This window comes from Acipenser ruthenus, chromosome 9 (assembly GCF_902713425.1).
Source record: "Acipenser ruthenus chromosome 9, fAciRut3.2 maternal haplotype, whole genome shotgun sequence".
Taxonomy (NCBI): domain Eukaryota; kingdom Metazoa; phylum Chordata; class Actinopteri; order Acipenseriformes; family Acipenseridae; genus Acipenser; species Acipenser ruthenus.
In genome coordinates this window covers 44637220-44664570 of record NC_081197.1, presented here as the reverse complement: position 1 = coordinate 44664570, position 27351 = coordinate 44637220, and the positions used below count along the sequence as shown (strand labels likewise).

The 27351-nt window shown below is 38.5% G+C and overlaps 1 protein-coding gene across 1 annotated transcript; it reads left to right on the top strand.

The window, feature by feature from the left end:
• The first annotated feature begins 4255 nt into the window (after positions 1-4255).
• Positions 4256-27284, top strand: LOC117405597 (coiled-coil domain-containing protein 80-like). Its single transcript, XM_034008772.3, has 7 exons — positions 4256-6884; positions 7789-7945; positions 10076-10212; positions 15043-15194; positions 17000-17103; positions 19727-19807; positions 26412-27284. Exons 1-7 carry the CDS (start codon positions 5076-5078, stop codon positions 26726-26728), a joined length of 2757 nt encoding a protein of 918 aa, XP_033864663.3. The 5' UTR covers positions 4256-5075; the 3' UTR covers positions 26729-27284.
• The last annotated feature ends 67 nt before the right edge of the window (positions 27285-27351 follow it).

Sequence of the window (27351 nt, the reverse complement as noted above, 5' to 3'; positions counted from 1 at the left end):
GATTTACCAAGCTTGTATTTGTCGACCATGCTTTCACTTTGCTTTACTGCACTTCAGTATATGATGCTTTCACTGTACTGTGATATAAGCAACCCAGGAATTAAGTGAAAGGACTCTTAAGTGATCTTAAATGGTTTATTTCTAGCTGTACGGTGAAGGACCACAAAGAGAGGTAGGTGGTAAAATATAAAAGTGATTATTTAAAACTGTGCATGCTGGCGCTCTACACAGGAACGATAACATTACTGTTTATAGGTTCTGTTATGGTAACAAGAGACTTTTGCAACCTATTAGAACAGCACAGTATCATTGTTAATGTTTCTGTTCTGCTGCTTTTGGTGGGGAAGAAAAAAAAAACACTAGCTAGCTACCATAATTAAACTTAAATAGATTTTTTTATTATTATTATTATATACTTGGAACTAAAGTGTGGAACAGATTTCTGCACTATAAAGAATGCAAATTTACACTGAAACTCAAACTACCTGAAAATAACCATCGTTCCTAGAGTTAATGGCATGTATATTCTATGTTTTTATGGGAGTATACAAGAAGCAATACAAAAAAATCAACACTCTGGTCCTGATTATAGCTAGGGTTCTAAATACCAATAACATTGTGTTTTCTTTGACTTTAATTACCTTTGACTTTAATTTTAGAGAACCTGAATTATATTACTTGTGTGGTTTGATCAACCTACACCCTGCTGGGATAAGTCACATCTGGATTTTACTGGAGGATGGGGAATCCTCCTGGATTGCATTAACCACATGTTACCTGTTATCCCAGGGTTACCTTTTAAAATAAGTTGATAAAATCTGAAAATGCTCTAAGAAAAAGGATATAGGTTAAGTAAAGTCTTGTGTTAGACATTTGAAAACATGCCCCCAAGTCAAGCTGACCAATGTTTTGGGTAACGCCTTGATCAGTATGCATTAGACACACAAACAATTTTGTTTTTTAAAATCATTTTAAAAACCAAAACTTGATTTCTTACTGTACAAGGGAGGGTATAAAGTAGTATTTTAATATCTTGTGTGTTTTGTGTGATCTATTTTGTTATCCCTGCTCAGATCGTTATTTGCCATGCTTATTAACTGCTATTTGCATTGAGCTGTGCACAGAACCCATAGGTGAAGCATTGTGTACTGAACCCTATTGAACTCCATTATGCTCAACTACCGCATTTCCTCACAATCAGCCTTGGAAGAATTTGAGGTGATGAAGCATGACAAAATAATCTAATCGGAATAGCAAATCATTCAGAACATGCTTGACAAGATATTAAACATGTAAGAAATTTAATGTTAGGAAAATACAGATGATATAAAGTATCCCTTTACACTCCTGGAGCTGCAGCATTGCAAACATGTGAAGCTGACAGAAAGCTGGGTCGCACTACCTGGGAGTCACTAAAGGAAAGTTTAATTAGTTTGGCTTCAATGGCAAAGCTTGCTGTGGAATTGTCATGATTTCCAGCTGCCCGCCACTTGCTCTGCTTCCTTGGAAACCCAGAAAAGGACATTTACAGGGTCAACACTTCTTCAAACACAGTCTGCAGTGAAGGGGTCCTGTACATTACTGAGAAACACCAATGGGATTCACAGTGTACTGTGCCCTGCATGGCAGATTCAGTGCTGTGCTTGTCAACATGCCAGTCCAGATTTACAAATGGGATTTAAAGTGATAGTATTTTTTAGTTGACAGAGACATGCTAACCAATGTGTTAAATACTGCAATATTTTTTTTTTCAGTTACAGACTGGAGGTGTAAGGTTTCATTCAACCAACAATGTTTAAAATCCTTAATAGACGGTTTGAGGCTTTACCATCACATAAAAGAAAGAAAAAACTTGGTTTAGGCCTCAAATGCCTCTTCTTCAGGTGCAAGTGAAAATTTAAAGAAACAGATCTCTCCATTTACATATTTTCAGGAGAATCGTCAGATGTTTGGAACAGTACAAGTCTGATAGTACAGAAAAAAAAGATTATTAACCTTATGATGGACACTGCCTTCTGAGGCCAGCTTGTGAACATATTGTCTTACAGAGGATAGCAAAGTATTGTGGCAGATGTGCAGTGTCAGTAGTCATTGAATGGTTTTGCTGGATTAGCTTGGGTAAAACAATTGCTGCAAATCCATTAAAACATTTTGCTGTTATTCTATGATTTTACACAGGTTATTTTCAGGACATCAAAATCAAGTAAATCTATGTAGAGGTGAAGAGTATGAAAGAGTGAGATATTTAAAAGTGTAAGCTTAAAATTGAGATGAAAAAGTAACTTCTGTCTAAATAAGTTATGTATAACTATGCCATTCTCACACCATTTATAAGCTATTTAAGTGTTATTAAATGGAAAATTATCATATTGATGTTGATATATATATATATATATATATATATATATATATATATATATATATATATATATATATATATACAGACAAGCTCAAATTTGTTGGAACTGCAGCCAACCTCCCTGGGCGCGGCCGCAAGAGGAAAATCAACCCCAGATTGAACAGAAGGATAGTGCGAATGGTAGAAAAAGAACCAAGGATAACTGCCAAAGAGATACAAGCTGAACTCCAAGGTGAAGGTACGTCAGTTTGTGATCGCACCATCCGTCGCTTTTTCAGCGAAAGTGGGCTCCATGGAAGAAGACCCAGGAGGACTCCACTTTTGAAAGAAAAACATAAAAAAGCCAGACTGGAATTTGCTAAAATGCATATTGACAAGCCACAATCCTTCTGGGAGAATGTCCTTTGGACAGATGAGTCAAAACTGGAGCTTTTTGGCAAGTCACATCAGCTCTATGTTCACAGACGAAGAAATGAAGCTTTCAAAGAAAAGAACACCATACCTACAGTGAAACATGGAGGAGGCTCGGTTATGTTTTGGGGCTGCTTTGCTGCGCCTGGCACAGGGTGCCTTGAATCTGTGCAGGGCACAATGAAACCTCAAGACTATCAAGGCATTCTGGAGCGAAACGTACTGCCCATTGTCAGAAAGCTCTGTCTCAGTCGCAGGTCATGGGTCCTCCAACAGGATAATGACCCAAAACACACAGCTAAAAGCACCCAAGAATGGATAAGAACAAAACATTGGACTATTCTGAAGTGGCCTTCTATGAGTCCTGATCTGAATCCTATCGAACATCTATGGAAAGAGCTGAAACTTGCAGTCTGGAGAAGGCACCCATCAAACCTGAAACAGCTGGAGCAGTTTGCTCAGGAAGAGTGGGCCAAACTACCTGTTAAAAGGTGCAGAAGTCTCATTGAGAGCTACAGAAAACATTTGATTGCAGTGATTGCCTCTAAAGGTTGTGCAACAAAATATAAGGTTAGCGGTCCCATCATTTTTGTCCATGCCATTTTCATTTGTTTTATTATTTACAATATTATGTTGAATAAAAAATCAAAAGCAAAGTCTGATTTCTATTAAATATGGAATAAACAATGGTGGATGCCAATTACTTTTGTCAGTTTCAAGTTATTTCAGAGAAAATTGTGCATTCTTCGTTTTTTGTGGAGGGGTACCAACAAATTTGACCACGTCTGTATATATATATATTTTAGCTCAAAGAGCCAGCTGCCCATATATATAATTATATATATATATAATTTTCCTGGCTGTAAAATAAGTAAAATTCACCTGTATTTTAAAGTGTTAGCTTTAATTTTTACATTAATCAATCAATGCTAGGAGAAATATATACTTTGATATGTTGTTCACATTAATACCTAAAGTGTAGGCTACATTACGTGAAAAGACCTCTAACCACAGACAGAAAGAGAACGTTCTCACAAACAAAATTAGCACCTACTGAAACACAATCGTGAAATGCCGTTGGTCTCAAGGTAAATCAATGTATGTTCTGCAGTATGTATACTGAACTCTATCAACCCTTAAGTCGGCGGTCTTGAAGTTGAACCAAAGAAACTCGCGTCTTTGAACTTGCGTACATACTTATTGACCGTGTTAACAATGTATATATTTCCAATCGATAGTTGCCAGTAAATGTGACCGATTATAGATCGGCATCGTACTGCTGACAGTTTCAAAGCCCTACCTCTGCGCACCCAGTATTTTGAGACCAGTTGTAAACAAGTTACCGTAACATATCTCAAGGTAGCTTTGTGCTCCCTCCTGTGTTGAGTGCGTTTTTTTTCTCTCTGCTCTGCTGCTCGCTCTCTCTCTCTCTCTCTCTCTCTCTCTCTCTCTCTCTCTCTCTCTCTCTCTCTCTCTCTCTCTTTCTCTTTTTCTTGTTTTAGTCTTGGACGGGCAGGGGGACTGTGGTTTTCCTGACATTCCTGGGAACACATCCAAACAGAGAAAAAGGGACGGAAAATACTTCACTTTCCCGAGTTTTACTTCAGCTTTGGAGACATATATAAAACCTGCAGCTCTCTCATCCGGAAACAGAAGAAAGGCAGAATTGAAGGCGATACATAGGGGCAGTATATTATTAGCAGCTCTGAATTAATTGCACAAAACAGTCACCCAGCAGAGGACAACATATTTTCATGAGGTGGATTTTTTTGTGGCCATGGATACAGAAAAAGACTGCACCTTGAATTCTGTCACTGGAATATAACTGAGTTTTGAAACAAACTTTTGGAAGCGCTGTGTTATTGGAGACAATGCAATTTTGTTTCATATTTAGAAGTTTTGCAGTATATGGAGTTTAATTCAATGCAAATTACTGTATTGAAAATGTGACACACCGTTTGGCATATAAAATAGACAAGTCTGGAATAGCTGTCTTTATTTTCTAACTGGAAGAATGATTTATTACTTTGGAGGACAGGTAACATACTGTTGCAGTTTTTGTTTGTTTAATACATAATTTAATTACTAATATTACTGGTGTTTGCATTTTATTCATACAATCTAATCACACGCATTTGCGAGATTGCTTAAAATAATTATGATTTGAACATCAAAAGAAAGGAAAGAAATGGAGATCATTTGCACTAAATATTAGACTTGTAAAATAAAAATAATATATAAAAAAAAAAAACACCTATGTCCGTTTATTGCAATCTTTTGAATATTACTTTAATCGGTTTGTGAAATGATGCGGACATTTATGCTTGGTGTAGCCGTCCTGCTAGCGCTGTGGGCAGTGTGTTGTTCTCAGAACAATTCCTCAGGCAGTCGAGGGAACCCCAGACTCAGGAAGCAGACTCTGTTGCGAGCCAGGCTCAACAAGGAAGGCCCTACCCTGCACACACAATCAGACGCTGAGATGTTGCAGCAAGATGAGAGCGCCACCCCACTAAAGAGAGGGCAGTCCAGAGGAGTGCTGCAAAATAGAAAAGTAACACAGGTGAGGAGCCCTGGCCAGCTGGCCATGGTGCAAGATGAGAGCACCTCCGGATCCCGTTCTAGATTGGCACGTGTGCCCTCAGGTTCCGGTTCACCCAATCTTTTAGCGAGTTTCGCAGGCAAGAACAGAGTCATTGTCATCTCAGCTCCCCACGCCTCTGAAGGCTACTACCGCCTGATGACCAGTCTCTTGAAGCCGGATGTCTACTGCGAGCTGGCTGACAGACACATGCAGCAGATAGTGATGTTCCACGAAGATGGAGAGGTGGGTGGGAAAGTGAGAAGAATTACCAACGAAGGTAAGATCAATGAGGAGCCTCTGGACCCAGCCCTCGTTCCCAAACTGATGAACTTTTTAAAGCTAGAGAAAGGCAAATTTGGGATGGTGCTTCTGCGTAAAACCTTGCAGGTGGAGGAGAGGTACCCATACCCGGTCAGGCTGGAGGCTATATATGAAGTTGTTGACAAGTCACCCATGCGGAAAATTGAGAAAATGAGGCAGAAGGGCTTTGTGCAGAAATGCAAAGCAGCCGGGGTGGAGGGGCAAGTGGTGGAAAGCAGTGAGTCAGGGGGGGACAGGAAAGCTAGTGAGGGAGGCCCTGAACTCCCAACCAGAACAGACACCAAGGAGGAAAGGGACCCAGTGAAAAAGGAGATTAGGAAGAATGTGATCATAAGAAGGCCAGTCCAGACCACAGCTGCCCCAACTACCACCACTACAAGAGCCACCACAACAACTACAACCAGAACTACAACCACAACTAGGCCTACTACAACCACCACAACAACCACAACGACTCCTCCCACCACTACCAGGCCCACCACCACTACCACCAAAGCCACCACCACTACCACAACTTCCCCTGCAACAACTCAGAGGCCCACAAAAGCACCCACAACTCCCCACTGGACACATGAGGTGCATCGGCCTTCAACCGAGGGAGGCTCCACTGAGCCCATCCATTACCCACCCACCAAATATGACCACCGCAAGGATAAGCAACAGCAGACCATCACCACTGCTGGCAAGCCCCCCAAAACGCCTTCGTACCCTACTACCGCCCCAGTGTACTACACCAAGGCCTACACAGGACACAATGGGGCCAACCGCATGGATAGGAAGGAGTACGGGCAAAAAGAGTTCAGTGTCACTCCGTCTCAACACAAGCCAACCAAAGCCAAGCCCCCCAAGAAGAAGACCACCACCAAGGTCCTGACCAATGAGTATGATGACAAGTACGAAGGAGGGAAGCCCACTGCCGGCCGCACGGAGGGGGTGGCAGTGGAGAACAAACCCCAGAAGAAAGGGAAAGGCAAGCATGACAAAGCCGCCAAAGCTGAAAAGAAGAAAAAGAAGACTGAGAAAGCAGAAAAGCTGTCCAAAAAGGATAAATCTGAAAAGAAGGCCAAAGACAAAAGCAACAGGAAGAACAAGAAAAAAGCACTCAAAAACCACGAGAAAGATGACTACCAGAAACCCTCCAAAAAACAACCAGAACCCAGAGGGACTTTAGCCACGTTCCTGGATTATTTTGAAAACCGTAGGCGGCTAATTGTAAGTAGAACCTTTTTTTTTGTATTACATATCATTACCCTGGGCTGCAGTAATGAATATTTAATTGCTTGTGATATGGGTCATGCCAATTTGTTATCAAATGTAAGTTGTTATCATTGTAGTTCTAGTGCTGCAAAATTGGAATTAAACTGCAGTCAATACTGTGGTAAATGTTTGTCCCTTTTTACTTCATTTCCACTGGTTTTCCATCCGTGTATACTGTTTTCTGATGAGGGAGGAGGTTAGAAAAGAAAAATGTCCTATGATCAAACAGATTAATTATCCAATCATTAGCTGCTATGTTCATTTCAATCTCTAGGTCTAAGTACTGTACTAGACACCCACATGGTTTTGTTTCTTGCTTCTGTTTAAATCCCATTTTGATGACTTCACTTCAGGGTTAGTAAGTGGCTTGGCATCTAGGATTCAGACTGTATATGAAATGGCAGTATATGACCACCAGCTAGAAAGCTCATAGCATTTGCTCCAAATATACAGTATCAGAAGTTCTTGAAATGCACATAAACATTGTTCCTGTAAGTAATAAGTACAACACAGCCACAGAGTTTTTAATCTCAGTAACAGTTTGTATATGTGCTGCTATCTGCACAAAGGGCTCTATTCATAAACTTATAGGACTGTTTTAAGAAATGTTTTGTTTTTTATACATCATTTTGATGAATTAAGTGTGCAGTTTCTGGAAATCTTTTCTTGTTTGAGAGAGGGTTGGAAGTTAATTTTCACTTTTCAAAGCAGTGTTTAATCTAAGGGATGTCTAAAGTAAGTCATTTTGTTCCTAGGGGCGGCTGTGTACCAGTGCAGTGTATTTGGATCCCCCTGTATGTGCAAAATCATCAGAAAAGAAATTATTATTTTCAAATGAAGTCTCTCTCTCTCTCTTCAGCTGATCACAGTGCCCCATGAAGAAAATGACATGTATGTACAGCAGCGAGATGAGTACCTGGAACACGTATGTGAAATGGCCATTAGGAAAATCTCCATCATTACCATCTTTGGGAGTCTGACCAATAGCACCATGAAAATCGACCATTACCAATTGGGTGAGAGATTATTTCAGCTAAAACTGAGGGTTAGGGAGATTAAAAATGTTAGATAATAAAATCATATTTGGTATTCATGAAACATTTCTACTTATCTATTACAGAACCCAACAGTGGTTTAGAACAGTTTCATGAATATCAAATAAAAAGTTGTTTTATTTTTTGTTGTTTTTTTTAATAGTGCAGCTAAATTGCATTAGCAGCCATTCATGAGCCCAAAGTAAAAACATTTTCAAATGAAAACAGTTCCTCAAGATGCAGTAACTACCAGCCCGTAATCATAAAATATGATGGACGTTTTCCCCCCTGGTTACTGTTTACCCATTAAACCTGTCAGTGGTCTTGGTCTCCTCTTCAGCTTTGTATACACAATGATTGGATTTTTGACCATGTGTTTCGAACACTGTTAATGCTGTCAAAGCAATGGCAAAAGCCTAGACTAATGGTGCCTGGTGACATCATAACCATGCCCACTCACTCTGTGGTGTTGTTGGTGATGGGGGAAGGACTCTCAAACAAGCCAACTGAAGTTTATAACCCTTTTACCAGCGGCATCCAAGACTTGATGATAGCCAGATGTTTACAGACAGAATGACTGTTTTCAATGCCAGACAGGGGTTGCTGCTTTTGTGTCCTTAAACTTGAATATTTGTTACATTTCCAAAGTAAACTGGGATAACTTCCTAGAAGGGCTTGGTCTTTTATCTGTGTTGTACATTGTTTAGTAAAGGCTGAAGAAGTATAGGGAGGCCTGGTAAAGCATTTGTGAAAAATTGTGCAATGACCACATTAAAGCATGTACATTCAATACAGTTATTCATCTATATTTATAAAACTTGGTTTTCAATGTCCATATTAAACCATGTCCATTTAATATACAATATAGTATAGTCAAAGAAGTAATGCAGATTTCCTACAAAGTTTATATAGAGTGTAAGCCAGGGTAGTTTTCTCCTAAAGACATTTATTTGACCTTGGCTGTAAATGCATTACCTCTAGATAAGAGTGCACTAAAAACATTTGTAATCTCTGGTGGAATTTTCCCCACTTTTTTACCCAATAAAACTGTCAGCGATCACATATGTTAACATATACCCAGTCTCAATCACAACCCCCCCCCCCCCCCCCACACACACACATGTTCACACAAACATACTGATGATAGCTTGAGGAATGCAGATGAGAAATGTTCTAATAAAAACATTTTCTTCTCTCAGTTTGGAGTCTCTAATGAGGTGGCTCAATGCCATGGGCTTTTAGGGAAAAATATTTATACAACAGGCATGGGCTTATTACAGTTGAGCTATCGGAAGATTCCCGTCCACTATGGTGTCAGAATTATTTTTTCAGTGATGTTCCTCGCAGATTTTATATTCCAATGTAGCATCCACTGTAGTGTCTGGCCATATAGATTGTTAAATGCAACTTAAACCAAGAGATGCGCGGAACTTTGGGCAACTCCATTCAAACTTAAAATGATAAAAACAGTCACTCTTGCTTGATTGTGTAATGTCTTTCTTGTTCCAACTTTTGAATAAGCAAATACACATAATTTATTATTGATGAAGGGCACTAGCCAAAATGTGTCTACTTGACTTATTTTTTTTTCAGTTACTGGTATGGAAAAATATGTTTTTTGCATTTCACTCCCAGCTCACCTTAAAGTGTGGGTTAAGTTGTGTTTTACAGCCAATACTGGACCTGTTTTCCAGGTTTACACAGCTTTCAGAATTTATGTGTAGAACTTCCACCAGGATTAAGTTGAAGCATGGTTCTGCTATCCTTATAGTAGCTAGTATATGATAAAAAAAATAAGCTAGGATAACTGCTTCGGTTATCTGTATCCCAGTTTTTATTTGTTTTGCTGTTTGGAACAGTTTTTAAAAGCTGCTATAAGGATAGTGGTGCCATAATTAAATCCTGGGGTTAGAATCACATTTCCAATCTCACTTATGGCTCTGCTGTGTAGTGTAGAGGAGTGAGGGAAGACCACTGAGAGATAAAGTCCACTTACTGTGGACTTTGTGGGTCAAAGTGAATCAAGTCATGTTTAACAGCATAGAATAAATAGACCTGGAATTTGAGGGAAACATTACATTAGTTTATTTATGGATTTGCTTTTTTAATTAGAAAATGAGAAGGCCATGAGGGGTTTGAAGGAGGATGACCTTCTGGATCAGGACCTCATCATTGAGCTGAGGAAGGAGTACGGCATGACCTACAATGAATTCTTCATGGTGATGACTGACTTCGACATGAAGGTCAAGGTTAGTGCTGGCTTCCCTCCATGTGTATTCAACAGACTGTACGATTAAGTGGAATAGCAAGTGTCTTCTCTTTAACAGACACATTTGATGTGTGCATGTATGTGTGTCATATATTCCAGGTTTCAGAAAGAGGAACATGATGCTGAACTGTAGCTGCATATCTTTGTTTCTGTTATTGTTTCTGTTATTTTTGCAAATCTATATCTCTAAAGTTGTTTGTCATTCTTCATTCTTTTTGGAGTAGACATCCATAGGTAGTTCATCCATAACTTTCCGAGCAAGCCTGTGCAAGACGGAATTAGTGTAATAATGCTAGAATAAAAATTACCTTTAGGGGTGCACTTGGGTATACCTGACTATTACACAAATGCCGCTTTGCTCAGGCTTGCTCAGAGACTACACCAAAGGTCAAATATGCTGGTGACTTTAATAAAACATGCTCAATATTGAGAAGTGCTGAAACAGTAATACATGATGGTTAAGAGGAACACTTACAATAGGATAACAAACAGATTCATATATATATATATGTATATATATATATATATATATATATATATATATATATAATGCAAGAAAAGTATTGCATAATGTAAAAAAGTATTGGAAAGCAATAACATGACTTCCAAATAGATGGAAACCGGAGCAGTTAGAGTTTCTTTTTTTTTTTTTGTTAATCATTCCAAGGTTCTCGTCATCAGCTAAGTAGAGGAGAACATTTGGTTTATAGCCAGATAACCCTACTGCTCTGATTCATTGACGTGAAGGGAAGCGAGAATCCCCTTGTAGTATAATATAAAAATACTTGTACCATTGTTAATAATCAGTTTGATTAAAAACCTACTATGAGTGCATTTATGTTTTTTCACTGTTAGAGGCTAAAAGGAACCATTTGACATGATGCAGATTACTAAGTTTAGAAACTATTGAGTATAAAGCCACTACTGTAATCAGATTCCTGTCTCTTGCAGTTCTATGTAAAACCTTTGAGTCAAATTGGAGTTTCACTGGCAAGATACAGTAGTAGACTATCACCTTCACTACCACCTGGCTTTTGAGACAGGTGGTCTTTGTGTACAGACTGGGCTTTATTGAAGCATTTGATACTTGGCAAATGTAGCCACTGTAGATATGTAGCTTATATGTTAACAGATGGTCTGAAACAAAGAGCTCACTGTATGGTACAGTGCGGTAGAATGATGAAAAACAGATTAAATAAATGATCTGATGGAGGTCCCTATGTAGTTTTGCCATGAGAATAGACATGCATATAGGTTTATATATAAACTCATTACTGGGTTTAAGATTATTTTTTTCTTTGCTACAAATCAAGCGGATTTTAAATGATGGACTTGCTACTCCGTGCTGGGTATTTTATGCTGAAAAGAAAATCTGTCTGGTCAACTCTGTTAAACGAGTGAAAATAACAAAAGCACAGTGATAAAGTAAGCAGCTGTAAGAATGAAATGCAATTAGAATCAGTGATGAGCAATTCGTGTAAGTTTGTCACATCTGTTTGAAATATAAATTAAGCGAAACAGAATCCAGCTCAGTTTAAATATGAAGGTAAAAACAAGTGACATTGTTTTGTAATTAACATCTTTTTCTGAGTTGAATTAGGAAAAATAATCGGCTAAAAATAAGTTTAAAGGGATGTCATATGATCAAAAATAAAACCCCAAAACGTCAAACCCTAAGTATATTTATAACCCCAAAACATGAAACCGTCAACATAAAACAACTGAAAATAGATTTGAAAAGACATCTGGCATCTGGCTAAATACTACTTTCTAGTGTTTTATGAAAGACTTCGCAGCCTGGTGGCAGTTTTCCAAGGCTTCTGCTATCTTCTGACCTATTATCTAGGGGTGTCAACCTCACTTCCTGGAGGGCCGCAGTGTCTTCTGGCTTTCGTTCCACCCGAGCTCTCAATTACTTCATTGGTCTAATTATTTGATTAACTGGACACATTTAACACTTCTCTTCAGGCCTCAAAATGTTTCATAGGTAGTGTACCTTGAATCAAGTGCATTTTTAAAACCATCACTGTAAATTTTAAAATATTAAATATGTCAAATTCAACAAATAATTAGATCAATTATGTTAATTGAGAGCTTGAATGAAAACCAGAAGACCCTGCGGCGCTCGAGGACTGGAGTTTGACACCCATGATTTCTAGGCAGATAATTGTTTAGTTTTTTTAACATACCAGGAAAATGGTGCTCAATCCCCTTTTCAAAGGCCTCAGATAGTCATTCTCCCACAACCGGCCTTTGGTCATACTCAGGGTCAATATAAAAGTGGATTTTAGGGTGTATTAATAAGTATGTTGTGGTTTCCCAGTAAGTTTTCTGGGTATAGTACTGTATTAATAGGTCTACACAAACTGTCTTTCACAAGATTAAAAATAAAACAGCACATTACATTGCAGTTTGTTTAGCTAGTTGAGCAGAGTTTGTTGGAGTGAATTCAAACAGGTGGAAGCCTACACTTTAAAAATAAATAAATAAATAAATAAATACCACAAAGTGCAAAAGAAATGTTACAGTTTTTATTTAGTTATGATAAAATTCAGCTGTACGGGGCTACACAAAATTCCCCTAGGACACATTCCTGAGAAGTGTTATTACGTCTTTATCATCTTACAATTATTTATAAATATATTGTTTTTCTTGCCTGTAGAGACGAGCCAGTCTTTTCTGAAGTTATGTATTGAAGTTACTTGACCTTCTTGGTTGATTATGAATACAATTTCAACCTTTGCCATGCTGTTCTTCGAAACTACACAGAACCTCTTGCAACATTCAGTATTTCAATTTCAGTCCCTGATGAATTTCTTAAGATATTGAAGTGTTCAGCTGAGGATGTAAAAATAAACACAGAGAAAGTCCAGGACCAGGAGAAATAAACTTTTTTGTATTATTATTTTAGTATGGCCTTTATTAAAGGAAGAGCAGGAACTTCACAGTCCTTCTTTCCTGTTTGTCCCAAACCATGCTGCCCTGTCTCTTATAGTGGCACCAGTCTTCCTTTATGAAAAAAAGTGTAGTAAATATAATTGTGAAAGCACAGTGAAGGGCTGAGAGCACTGTAGGCCCAGAGAAATATGATGTCACATGTAAAAAACATGTTGAATCATTATAAACTGTAGAAAATGCAGTGTATAAGCATGAGAAAAGTATGGAAAAAAACTAAAACATTACTGCGCACATTTTTTAAGGGTTCTCTAACCTATATTTAGGTAGAGAATCCCAACCAGGTCCTATACGGCGCCATGCTGTCAATCCCACAAGCTCAGCCTTGCCCTGGGCAGCAGTGTGGAGAAGTGGTTAGGGCTCTGGACTCTTGACTGGAGGGTTGTGGGTTCAATCCCCAGTGGGGGGACACTGCTGCTGTACCCTTGAGCAAGGTACTTTACCTAGATTGCTCCAGTAAAAACCCAACTGTATAAATGGGTAATTGTATGATAAAAATAATGTAATTGTATGTAAAAATAATGTGATATCTTGTAACAATTGTAAGTCGCCCTGGATAAGGGCGTCTGCTAAGAAATAAATAATAATAATAATAAATTTGTGGTTTGTAATGTAGTAGTAGTGTTTAGTCCTGATTCCTCTCACTACCCATGCACTGAGCATCAGCTTAAAGTAAGTGTGAGGTTAATCAGACTAAATTGAGTTTCATCAGATGTACATTAAGGAGTGGGCAGGAAACATAGGAAGTTATTTTATTTTAAGCAAGACTGATCAACTTCCTTAGAAAATACCGTTACGGCATTACGCAGGTGCCTGTATACGCAAACTGCCTTAGCAACGTTAATTCTTTTGCAGTTAATGCTATAATGGCTTTGAATGTAAATATTGGTACTGGATTTTAATGTAAAATATTTTTTACAGACAGAAATGTGCTATTACCCTGCTTTTCCATGCTTATACTAGGCATTTACTGTGGCTGTTCCATTGCTTTAACGTATATATTTGTTATTTACTTTCACTATTATTTCACTCTGCTTTACTACACTTTGCTTTGCTTTCACTGTGGAATACCACAGTCAACTTTTATAAGGGGAGATTTGCATGATGCTAAGATGATTTATTTTCATCACACAAGGAAATAGTGCCCTTTGTAAACCAAGTAAATGAAAATCAACTTCTCTAAACGTGTATATTTAGGTCCTCTGTCATTCAGATTTTCACAATAGGGCCCTGACTATTCTGTTAATACATTTCAGTGCTGTAAAACACCAGAGACATTTAACACAGTACAGTAGAGGGGAATCAACTGCTTTAGTTGCGTGTGGTACTGCAATCTGCTAGTTCAATACAGAGATTTTTTTTTCTATATTGGCTCACACATGTTTTAAGTAGGTAATGTTATATATCACAAGTCTCACAAGTCAGGCACGCAATACACCATTCATTTTCATTCATTACGTTCTGCTGACATCTAGTGGTATAAAATAGAAAATAATGGTCCCAATTTTACAACTTTTTTTATTTCTTTATATATTTGTTTCCTTCATTAGTTAAAGCTGCTCCCCCAAAAGATTACATGTTTATGACATCAAAATGTATTATACCAGGTTCTCATTCTTAAGACATGAAGAGTATAAAGCGCCAACAACTACGTCAGAAGCATTTGCCACAGGTGCTGATGGACAAGCATGTGAGGAGGTGCTTGTGTGTGAGGTCTCTGCATAGCTAAATAAAATACAGCACTCTCTTCTATTACAGTACTGCCATTTATTTCATATGTATAGGGCAGTGCACTTATGTGGAGGCCTAGACTGTATTATGGCCCACTTTTAAAGTTCTGTGTCTGTCTTCACAGCAATACTACGAAGTGCCCATTGCAATGAAGGCAGTGTTTGATTACATTGATATTTTTCAATCGCGCATCAAGGAAATGGAAAGACAGAAGAAAGAGGGGATATCGTGTAAGAAGGAAGACCGACCCCGCTCCCTGGAAAACTTTTTGTCAAGGTAGAATTGATCACGTCTTTCCATGACCAGCTTTTCCTGTTTTCAGCTGAAGGAGAGAAGAAATACAATTGTGACTAACAACATGGAAAAAGTTTCATGAATATAATCTGTATTTCATTTATAAAACAAAGATCAAATTCTTAAAAAGCTCTGTTCCATTTTTGTTTTTTGCCAGTTGAACACCTTTTCACACCATTGTCCCAATGAGAAAATGCCTTCTCTGAATTCCAGATGTCATAATAATTCTAGGCTCGGTATTCATTCTAATGGAAATGTTGTCATTTTCATTTATACATCATACCCAGTAGTTGTGCTAATTATCATTGTATGGTTAGGGCTTTGTTTATTGTTTCACATTTTCTGTGTTTTTGTTTTGGAGGTTTTCTGGCTTTTGGTAGATTCATTCTGTGTTTGTCAACAATTTTACAGTTTTTTTTTTACCCATTATTACGGCTATTGCCCAAAAGTACCGTTTTAGAGTTTTGATGCGTAGAGGAAACTTCTCACATCAAATAATAGCACAGAAAGGAACCACAGTGTGCACCAAAAACTGAACTGTGAACAAGACTAAGTGAACACAATATAAGTAGTATTCTCCACACCAGTTTCATGTGTGTTTATTTGTTAAAACCTAAAATCAGAAACCCTATTTATAATAAAAATCCCAACAACCATTTAAATGGATGCTGTGAGGTGGATAACATAACATAGTGTCTCATTGGCTGAAAATTTTGACTAAACATTGCAGGAGACTTTTAAAACACTTTAATAGTCATGTGTGTTATTGCAGACTACAGACTAGAAAATTGTTCATATGACTCATATAGGGAAAAAACACTGGTTACATCCGCTGGCCCTTGTGTTAGTCTAGATCCAGGCACTCTTTCTTAGTCTTTGCAATTCACTCCCTTCCTGGTGTCAAAACCACCCATTGCTCACCAATAGCAGATGTTCAATATTCATTCATGTAGGCTGTACAGTATAGTTAGCATTCCTATTGGAAATATGACTGTCTGGCCTCGCGGGGCCCCTGACCATTAGGGGTTGCTGTGGGAGGTTGTCAAACTCCAGTGTTGCGCTCCCTATTGGTCCCCATTCAAGACCGGCAACTCATCGCAGCTGGGATTTGAACCAGTAAGAACTCGATCACATGACTCAGCCTTTGTGTATGTGCAGCAGTCTTCTAGGCTAGCCACAGGGGACCAAATATTCCACAAACTCCTCTGAAGAATGTGTAGGACAATGTAGCAATATGTTTGTGGAAAGCCAGAGCCAGTTCAAGTATGTAGTTGAGTTAACAAGTTACGGAAATTGCAAGCCTTTGCTTACTGGTATTGCTGCATATACTGTAGTTATAACAAAATGTACTGTTGAAGGACCTTTCTATCTGTGGTCTTCTTGTGCTGTGGAGTGTAGTTGCTAATGCTGATCCCCAAGGTGATGCTGCAACCTTCATGGATGTACTTGGGAAACTATTTTTTTTATTTATTTATCTTTTGCTATAGCTACACTTTATACACCTTTACTACAGTTTATAGCTGTAAACTTTTATAAGGGCAAACCCAGCAGCCTTTTCCCTCATTCCCACATACTTACATACATCACATACCGCAGGTCCAAATTAGACATACCATACTTTTTTTATATTTGACTGGTGCCACATAATGTTTGCGGCGCCAAGTTTTGCTTGGTATACGGCACCACATCCGAACAATCGTTCACTCAGAACACAAGGAACAGTTCCACTAAGAAAGATTAGCCGATAATCTCTTGACACCTAATTGGACTTGGTCCATTGCCTGCAGGTTCCGCTGGAGACGGAGGCTGTTTCTTATATCTGCACCAAATGATGAAGAATGGGCCTACCAGCAGCAGCTTTACGCCTTGACTAGCCAGGCCTGCAACCTGGGTGAGTTCTGGGTACATATTTTGATCAATTCAGAAAAGTTAAATAAACATCCCACTGTTGTGTCTGAATAAATACAATAGGCACTCCTTTGTACATTTCAACACAAAATCTTTTACTTTTATTGTAATTTGGATTGGGTTTTCTAAGGTTTGGCTTCAGTGCAAAGCATCCACCACTCGAAAAAGGGAAAAAAAACTTGTTGGAAAAAACTCAAAAAACAATATTTTTAAGTAAAAGCAAAGAGAATACAATTATTAAAGGGCTGAAATTTAGCAGGAACAATAACTGAACGTCTCTTTCCTGTAACTAAGTTGTTTCCTGATAGTTGTATTCTGTTCCACGTGTTTTATTCCTTACTGAAAATGTTCCTTTGCACTTTTTCTTTTTGCAATTGCTCCAACATCTTATGTATCAACAACTACATTCTACATTTACAATACCTCAGTGGTTTCTTACTAGTTTTGTAGAATTAAAGGTTTTTCTTATCCATATATTTGTGTTCCTACCTTTTTCCAGAAGTAAGTCATTATAAATAGCAAGCCTGGAACAGTTCAGTGAATGGAAATTTAGCACACTATAATTCCTTCTGGCATCTATAATTACATTCAGGAGTAGCTGGCTAAAATGTAAAGAACATCATTCTCAAACCAGCCATCTTTTGTAATTTTTAGTGAACTAAACACGTTTATTAAAGCTGTACTTTTTTAGTGCTTTAGGTATTTACGAGAAACTTAAACTGTCAGAAAACAATTCCGCTTTTAACCTTAACTTATATTTTTTGACTAATATTTTTCTGGTAAACTTAACAGAGATAGGGAAAAAAAATAGATTCAGGGCTCCTTGACTAAATGACTAGTCATCTAAAATCTTTAGCACACAACCTCCACATATCCATGAGTCAGCCCTGGTTTATCATGATTATCCATTTACAGACATATGGCACCACAACCAAACCATGTTCCACCCAGAACATAGCCGTACATCACAACAAGTAATTGTTATACAATGAGTGGCCATGTAAAAATCTTACACAACAATGGTACCTTGTGTTACAGAATGTCTGGGAAATACACCCTAGATCACAATATTATAGGGTAATTGAAAGTTTGTGGAGGAACTGCAATATGGAGCATATGATTATGCATGGAAATAATGTATTAGTAAGAGCATGTTTCAGCCTCCGTTTCCCAAGTCGCTGGGGGGTTGCAGCGGTGAACTGGGATAAAAAATAATAAAAGCGATTCAGGCTTTAAGCTTGTGAGATCGAAGGACGCTCACATGCCCTCAGAACGTCCGTGCTGTCTGGCGATTTGCTGCGGTGAGGAGAAAAAAACATAATTTGACATTTCAAATTGGGGGGAAAAAAATATATAAATAATTGGTCTCTCTAAATTAAAAAAAAATAATAATAAATGAACTACAATTCCATCTGCCATATTAGATTGACTACATCTGAAAGACCAAAACAAGGAAAACCCTTATGTGAAAAAATTATCAAGAACAAATTCCGGGGTTAAACACTGGGCCCCCTCAGCTCCAGATTTCCACTTTAACCACTGCATCCAGCCATCATTATGCAGAGAGCCGAGGGGCATAATTAAAATACATTAGAAATCAGTTAATAAATGTTTCCATTAACCAGACCTGGACCTTGTTTTACTTTAATGAAAAGCATGTTTGTGAACTGAGAGCAGGCATTAAGGGGGCCCATAATTAGATATCTTGATTTGTAAGAGCGCCAATAAAACTGGGTGTATGTATGAGGTAACACAGAACTGTTTATGAGGAACACTCAGTACTGGAGGGGCAGCTTTTAGTGTGGGTAAAGAGCATTCCTCAGGGCATGGTTTTCATAGATACTGTAAACCCAGTTTTATATATTTGGACCATGAGAGTGAATACTGTAGTCTTAACGTTTGCGTCTTTTCCCTCTGTAATGGTACAGTAAGAAATATAAAATGTTACTTTTTAGGTTAACTTATATATGATTTGTTAATGACTTGGTAATAAATGCCAATCAGCACATTCATTTCTTTATTTCTAAATGTAATGTCACATCTTGTTCAAAAGAGTGGACACACAGACAGAAGGTCCTCATAATCTTGCACTATGAGCTCACGTTCTGAAGCTTCTATTGATTTTAATTGTGCAAGGGGTTAGATAACTACACTATCTCTCACTATATATCTATAGCTATATCTTTAGAACACCAAAAACAACAACATTGCATTCCAAAATATCCCTTACATTTTCACATGTGCATACAGTGGATATAGGCCTTAGTGATCTTACTTTTTCATGTTTCTGATGGCCCTTGTACTTACAGCTGTGGCGGGGGATGTATATCACTGACATACACGTGTTAAGTTTTACTACTGAATCTACTGTACATACCATACATATCATCAATGTTACATTTAAATGTTTGTTAAAACCTCCCTGTCTGTCTGAATCAACACCGTGTAAGCTGCTGCCCTGGCTGTATGACAGAATTCTGTCTGGACCTTACTATTTCCAAGGGACCAAAGCAACTGGAAGCGTCAATTGTTTTTTAGTTTATACTTCTAATTAATAATAGCCTCATTGTTAATATGAATAGTAACCTTTTTTTCCATTTTCCCAGGTCTGCGACACATAGCTGTTCTGAAGTTGGTTGGTGTGGACCTTGAGGCTGGGGGAGTTTTGGAATTATTTCCTATTAACGGTAATGTTACTGGTGCACTTCAATCAATGACCCCTCTGGAAACAAGTATTGTTAACCTGCTGCTAACAACAATTTTGGTGCACATCAATCAATGACCCCTCTGGAAACAAGTATTGTTAACCTGCTGCTAACAACAATTTTGGTGCACTTCAATCAATGACCCCTCTGGAAACAAGTATTGTTAACCTGCTGCTAACAACAATTTCACATTGTGTTGTAGATCACAGAACAACACTAGACCTGTTTAGTTTGTTACTACCAACCAAAAACCTATGTTTATAAGCTCCATTCAACATTGTTGTTGAAGACCAGACAAGCATGAGTTAAATATTGCAAGGAGGTTATTATACAGTACTATGCTGTATTTACAGTAGTTATTATAGTTCACTACAGAGTTTAACAATTTAGCACAACTTAGCATTTCTGTCATTTGTGCTGATTGTTTTAGTAAAGTAGTCACCTATCTGATTTTAACTGTGCTGATAACAACAGCATGAATGCTCATACTGTCAGCTGCTTGAAGTGACAGAATCTAAGCCTCCAAGCTCTATGGTTTTCATGAGTCACATTAGGTCAAATCATTTTTATATAAAAAAAGAAAGCTTTGGAAAAATATTTTTGTCCATGTCTAAAGAAGTAACTATTTACCCAGCTGCTGTGGAAAATAGCAAAACTCTCTTTTTTTGTATTGACACAGCTGGACTAAGGTTAACCCAACAAAACAGTCTGTAATGTAAATGTAAATGTGGTCAAACTGACATTAAAAGTTCAAGGACATTTTGTGTTATTTCTACAGAAATAAACACCAGCGGTCAATTGCAGCGTACCAGTGATTTAGTCAACAGCAAGCGTACTAATAAATCCTGCAAATCTGTACTAACTTAATCCTGATTGCAGCGTATCAAGCAGATGATCCCGGTAATTGGTTTAACTGAACGGAACAAGTGGAACAAGTTTATAGCCAGAAGCTTATTCTTTTTCATATATATATATATTTTTTTATGGTAAATTACCGTGCTTATTTATGCACTCTACGATTTGACTCGGGAATGATAACGTAGGTTTATTGGAGTTCACAAAAAAAAAAAAAAAAAAACGGTAACCTTTGCACTTCCTTTTTAGTTTAATTACTGAGCTTATTGCTTCATTTAAATTGTTTTATTTGTTAAGTATTCAGGGCATTTTGTTAATACATGTCTATTTTTGTTTTTCGCTGTTCTACATTTTTTGAATGCAGCTGTTCATTTTAACCATTTTTTAACACAACACTACTCACACATGTTTGTTCACCATCATAACTGTTGCATGAAACCATAATAATCCAGCACCTCTGCACTTAAGCATTTGTATGTCAGCTGACAACAGCTGATATCCCATCACGCCTTTCTTCTTAAAGGCGTACAGCCTCTATAAATGAACCCCCAATCTCTCACAAGCACCTGGATACATATTGTTACGATATCACAACAAAAGGAATACGCTTTTTTTTTTTGGTGCATATGTATAGCTTATGTACTATATATCACCTTGCAGTACAATAATAGACAAAAAATTGACTTAATGATAATACCCCAAAATAATATTTTTTTAATAAAGTAGCTGGCGCAAATATAGTATTAGGTGGTGGATTGCGCCGAAGTGCTTAACACAGAAAACCCGCCCCTTAAACTCTCTGACTGGTTAAATGTTGTGTCAAGACATAACACAGCTGTCATGTGGTTCCAAGATTTTTTTTTTTCACCCAGCAACATGCAAGTGATCTAGTCTGCTAGAAGCGCAATCAGTCCTTCTTCTTAAAGGCACAGTAGCATCTGCAAGACGGGCGGATCGGGTTTTTTCAGCTGGGCGGCCTGGCCACTTTGCCAGACAGCCTGCCCAGCTGAAAAGGCCTGGGGTGAACCCTGCAGATCACACTTGCATTTAAGCTGCCAACTGCTGCATAGGCACAGAAAAGTTTAATTGCGTGATAATGGACCATTAGTTGTTTATAGTTAAAGCATATCAACTGAAATTGTATTGCGTTAAATTGAAAACAGTTTTAAAGTACATGATTAAAAAGTGTTTTTTAAATGTAGATGCTATATATATATATTGTGCAAGACTTTATTCTCACGGATCTGACTGCCCGAACGTGATGGACATAAGAAATGTATGGAATAAAGTTTTCAGATGTACTAGTCATTTCAGAGGAAAAATGTCTCTGCAAAAAATGTACGCAGTAAATGCTTAGGACGAGCAAGCGTACTAAGTTAGTCATCCTTCACAGTACTAAATTAATCCACTTGAACAGGATAATCTCAAATCAGACTTGTTTAGTCTGATTTAGTGGATGATCCACCTGTGATGATTAACTTCTGGTACGCTGCAGTCAGGATTAGACGGTGTACTAACTTTAGTCCAACCAAGTTGACTAAACCTGTTTAATCCACAAGTTAGACACATCAAGTGGACTAAATTTGGTACGCTGCAATTGACCCTGGGAGTCTGTGAAATCACAAGAGCAGAGACACACAGAAAAAGTGAGATTGAGAGGGTATTCATCTACTGCAGGGCAAAGCCACTGGAATATCAGAAGACATTTTCGTTTGTACTCACACATCGGTTGGCAGGGGGTGGGATTTGGTTTCCGGCTGATGGAAATGGTATTTGCATTGATATTGTGCAATGTAGTGCATTACCATGTGTTTGAAGTTAAACCAGCCAAATAAAACATGGAATGGTATTTTTTAGAAGAAAGAAAAACCAGTTCATCCGCAGTATTGGGCTGCTCTGCAGTGTCCAAACATCACACAGGATCTTTGTTGGAATCAATATGTATGATGGACAGGGAAAAAGACGAATAAAAAGGATCATGATTTCAAGAAATATTAACGACTGAATGGATTAACATTCCTTAAGACACGTTCCAGCACCTTGTGGAGTCTATACCATGTTGTATCAAGACTGGAATCAGGGAACAGTCCAACCCCAAATTAGGTGCAAGCCGTAATACAGTTTCTAGGGAAGGAATGCGTGGTATGCATGTTAGATTTGTTTTCTGTCACTGATCTGTGTAAAACCTTGCAGGACATTGCTACTCTGCTGTACATTTTTCTGGTCAGACTGCTTTTAGGGATATTGCAGTTAAACATAACAGCATTTAAAGGGGTTTCAGTTCAGTATAGCTTTCTGTGCAATACCTGGGGTCAATTGTAATTATAATTAAAATTACAGCAGCACTGTTTGCTGAAATTTCAATTACACTATTTTGTTCTGTTAGAATTGCAGTGGCAATTATGCTGCAGTAATCACAATTATAATAAAAAATAACATAAACAGCTACACAGATTAACATGTTTAATTTATTTATTCTAGATAACCAATCAATATTCACAGGTACAAATATAGAAACATACTACAGTCATTTCTCGTGAATTTCAAGGCACCAGTAAAAAATGTGTCATCAGTAATTTGTATTATCAGGAAGCCAGATGTACTGTCAGTTTTATTTGAAGTTACATTAACACTGAAATACATTTTCAATTACAGAACAATGAAAAGTATTATACATTTAAAAGCACTGTGCATTTTATTGAAAATACGGCTTATGAACAGTTTGCTGTTCATGAGCCTGTATTATTGTATCCTGTTTGTTTTTTATAATGGTTGCCAAATTGGTCGTGGGAATATTGAAATCTACAGCATCTTTCTTTTTCTTGTACGCATGGGTAGTGCAAGTTTTTGCAGGAGCACTATGGCAACTCGAGATGCATCATAGGATAAGTAGTCCCCATACAGCACTTAAATACTGTACAGAGGCGCTAATGTGGATGCAAGTTAATACATTCCCCAATATCCTTTACACTCAGCTGTTCGAAAAAGGGTGTTTCATTTTATTCACATTTTTCTTTCCTGGAAGGGCAGCAAAATAATTTGCACTAACAGGAAATTTCTGTTAAATTATTTAGTGTTTTAAGAAGTAATTTACAATAAGCGACTGATAAATTTAGCCTGAATTCGTACTATCAGGAAATTAGTCTAATCCAAGTTTGTTTTAACGAGACTTCACTGTATATAACTTTTATTTTTTAAACAAATGGAGTTACTAAAAGTGGTTGTAAATCCGAGGATGATTGCTCTGTAAAACACAACATGGAACTGTGAATGATTAAGCTTGAAAAGGTGTGTAAATGAACTGTAATTCACGGGGTGTCCGCTGGGTTGTAAGGATAGAGCAGAGGAAACAGAAATGAGCTGTTAGTAAGACGGGCCGAGCGAGTGATGCTCGGCCAAGGATAGAGGCTTGATCCCAAGCTTAGATGGGCCAGATAGGGCCCCGGTTAAATTAGGATAGAAAGAGATCCAGACCAATGAGCTCTCCTTTTTGCTGAGGATTGAGCTTGGTCGAAGGTATTGTTCCTGAGGATCTGAAAACATATAAAAGTTGCTCTGCTCGACAGAGGCGCCTCTCGGGGTGATAGGCATAGCCCGATCGTAGGGTTGAAAGGAGAATAGAAAATGATTCCTTGACTGGTCTGGTGCTGCATGAGGTGAGGTGAGGTCCTCCAAAGCCGGGAAAAAGCTCCTGCAACAGAAAGATGGGTTAGTCTGGGACTGGGCACTGAGAGTGTAAAGCGGGCCACGTCCCTAGCGCAGGAAGGACAGCGCCTCACATGGTGAGGTAGAAAAAGCGCATGAGCTGTGAAAGAATAGTGTGGCCGGGGGTCCCCTCTGACTCACTCAGTGAGAACCCCCCTAGAGTGAGGTCAAGGTATCATAGCAACCTGAGGTCGGGGGAGTGAATCCGCATTTACCCCCCCAAAAGATGGACCCTGGCTCCCCGCAGAGACCCTCACCGTGAAATAAACAATAGTCGGACCAGTGCATAACATAAAAGAAACAGCTGGAAAAGATGGGAAAGGAAGGGACATATGAGACAAACTAGAGAGCTTAAAATAGTGTTAGTGTGGTATGGTTATATGATTACCTGCCGCTCAGTGGAGAGGAAAAAAAAACCTTCCTAGAAGGGGAAAACCTCTGGTGGCCCTGGCAGTCAGGTAGCCCCCACTCTGGGCATGCTAGCTAGTCTTTGGTGACTATTGCTAAGTTGGTAGGGGATGAACGGATGTATGAATCAACTGCTGCAGAGGACCAGCGCCCCTTGCTTCTCGATCGGACGGAGATCGATGTTGGCTCTGGCTGAGGAAGTACCTGCTTGATCTGAAATGATTGGGGAGAAAGCCGGTTTGGGGGTGAGAGTGGTGAGACCATCCTATGTGTTAGTTAATACGGGATTGATCAGCGGTTTGCTACATGGAATGGAAAAGGTGAACTCACATTCAGAGATTTGGGTTTCATTCTACTAATAGTGGAACTCTAATCAAGACAGATTTCCAGTCTCGTACCACATCTCTCACCATGTATTAATGTTTGCAGTATTTGAAAGGATGAGCGGACATATAACTAGATTGCTGAGGAAGTCAAGCAGAAATGGCTGCCACAATCTGAGTATTGGAGGCAAGCTGGAGCGTTGGAAGCTCAGGAGGAGGACAGCTGTAGATTTAAGCGGTAAACTAAAGCAACTTTTACCTGCTGCAACAGTGAGCAGATCTGAAGAGGGAGCCGAGATCTGTTGTAGTAAGGAGCGATTAAGAGTAGAGGGCAGGATCTGCAGAGCAGTGCAGAGTTCTGAGGAAGTAGATGGAGTGCTTGCTGTCAGTAGCGTGCAGTGGCCCAGCTGTAGAAAGTAGAGCTCTGCTGAAGCAGTTATATGTACTAGCGAATGGTGAACTGCCATCTGTAGTGGCCTGCTGCAGAACGCAGAGATCTGCTGAATGTGGATATTGGTCTTTGAGTGTTAAGGCATTTAGATGTCGCCGAAGATGGGGCTGGCTTCGGGCAGAGATGAAGAATGCGAAGATCTGAGGTCACTGCATAACCTGAGGATGAAGATTGCGTTGCTTTGAGGCTGCTGTGAAACCTATTGATTTGGTCAGGAGCAGACTATGAGTGTATTGTCGATTGCAGGGTAGGAGGGCGCCATAACTGAAACGTTGATAATAATATGACATGGTTTCCATATCCGACATGTGTCTCACATCAAATGAAATATTAATTTCTGAAGTAAAATTGATCCTGATTTGAAAATACATGACTTTCGCAATGAAAGAGGACCTGCTAAAATTGAGTTTCCATCGGAGAAATGAATTAGATATTGTTGAGAATCCAGCAGAGAGGTTTCCTGATCTGAACTGGAGTTGGTTCATGCTGCAAATTAAGAGTTTTAAATTTTATGCAGAGAACAGGTTGCAGCGTATGCAAGAAAGCAAAACACTAGACAGAGAAGGAGTGTGAGATTAGGGTTTAAATAGGAGGTTAACGATGATAGACGTTAATTAATTAAGCTGCCCAGCTACAACCCCCTGAATTTCACCCTAAGGCTAACATTTCATGAATTATAAGGTATAATTACATCTACAATTGTGCAGCAGTGCCACCATTCAACTACAATTATATTGTAATTGCAATTAATTACAAATGACATAATGACAACTGTAATTGACCCCAGGTCTAAATACCACCACGAGTATCATTCTGAAATCTGTTGTCCTGTCTGTGTTTATAGGTAGTGCTACTGTGGATCGAGAAGGACTTTCACTCTCCCTGGTGAAGGACATCAGGAACTACTTCCAGATAAGTCCTGAATATTTCTCAATGCTGCTAGTGGGGAAAGATGGAAATGTTAAATCCTGGTACCCGTCTCCAATGGGGTCTATGGCCATCATCTACGACCTTCTAGACTCGATGCAGCTCCGCCGTCAAGAAATGGCCATTCAGCAGTCACTGGGCATGAGGTGCCCTGAAGACGAATATGGGGGGTATGGTTACCACCACGGATACGAAGAGGGCTATCAGGATGACCACCACCACCATTACCGTTGATACTATTACTAAGTGAAAAAAATGAAACTGTTGACTCAAGTAGTCTTTTGTTTTGAATATTTACTTACTTGCAAAGTTTCATTCCAATAGTACCAGAGCTCCCCCCCCCCCCCCTATTTTAATGCCTATTTGAAGCCTAAAACAAATAAACATTTTCTTTCTTTTTTTTCTTTTTTTTTTTTTTTTTTATAAATTCCAGTACTAAAGTGAGTAAGAGTGGATAAAATGATCAGGCAACTGTGAAATTGGGGGAAAAGGGTTATTTCTAAGCCATGGACATTGTATTGTAGATCATTAAAAAGACACTTGTAGAGACATTTTAATTTTTTATGTTACATTTGTATTTATTGGATATTGACTCCTTGTTTCATATATTAAAATCAGCTACAGATCACAGCTGTATCACTGGTCAGCTACTGTACTGCTGATACAACATGAAAAAGCAAGTTCAATTTCTTTCCCCTGAAAAAGATCAGTCATTACATATTTTCTTATTTATATGCAGATGTGTGTACCATATGACAAATAAAACCCTTTATACTATCACCCATTCAAAGACCTGAGTCAATATTTGAAAACATGGAATGCGTGAGCATCTTTTTTTATGCATGGATGTGTTCTAA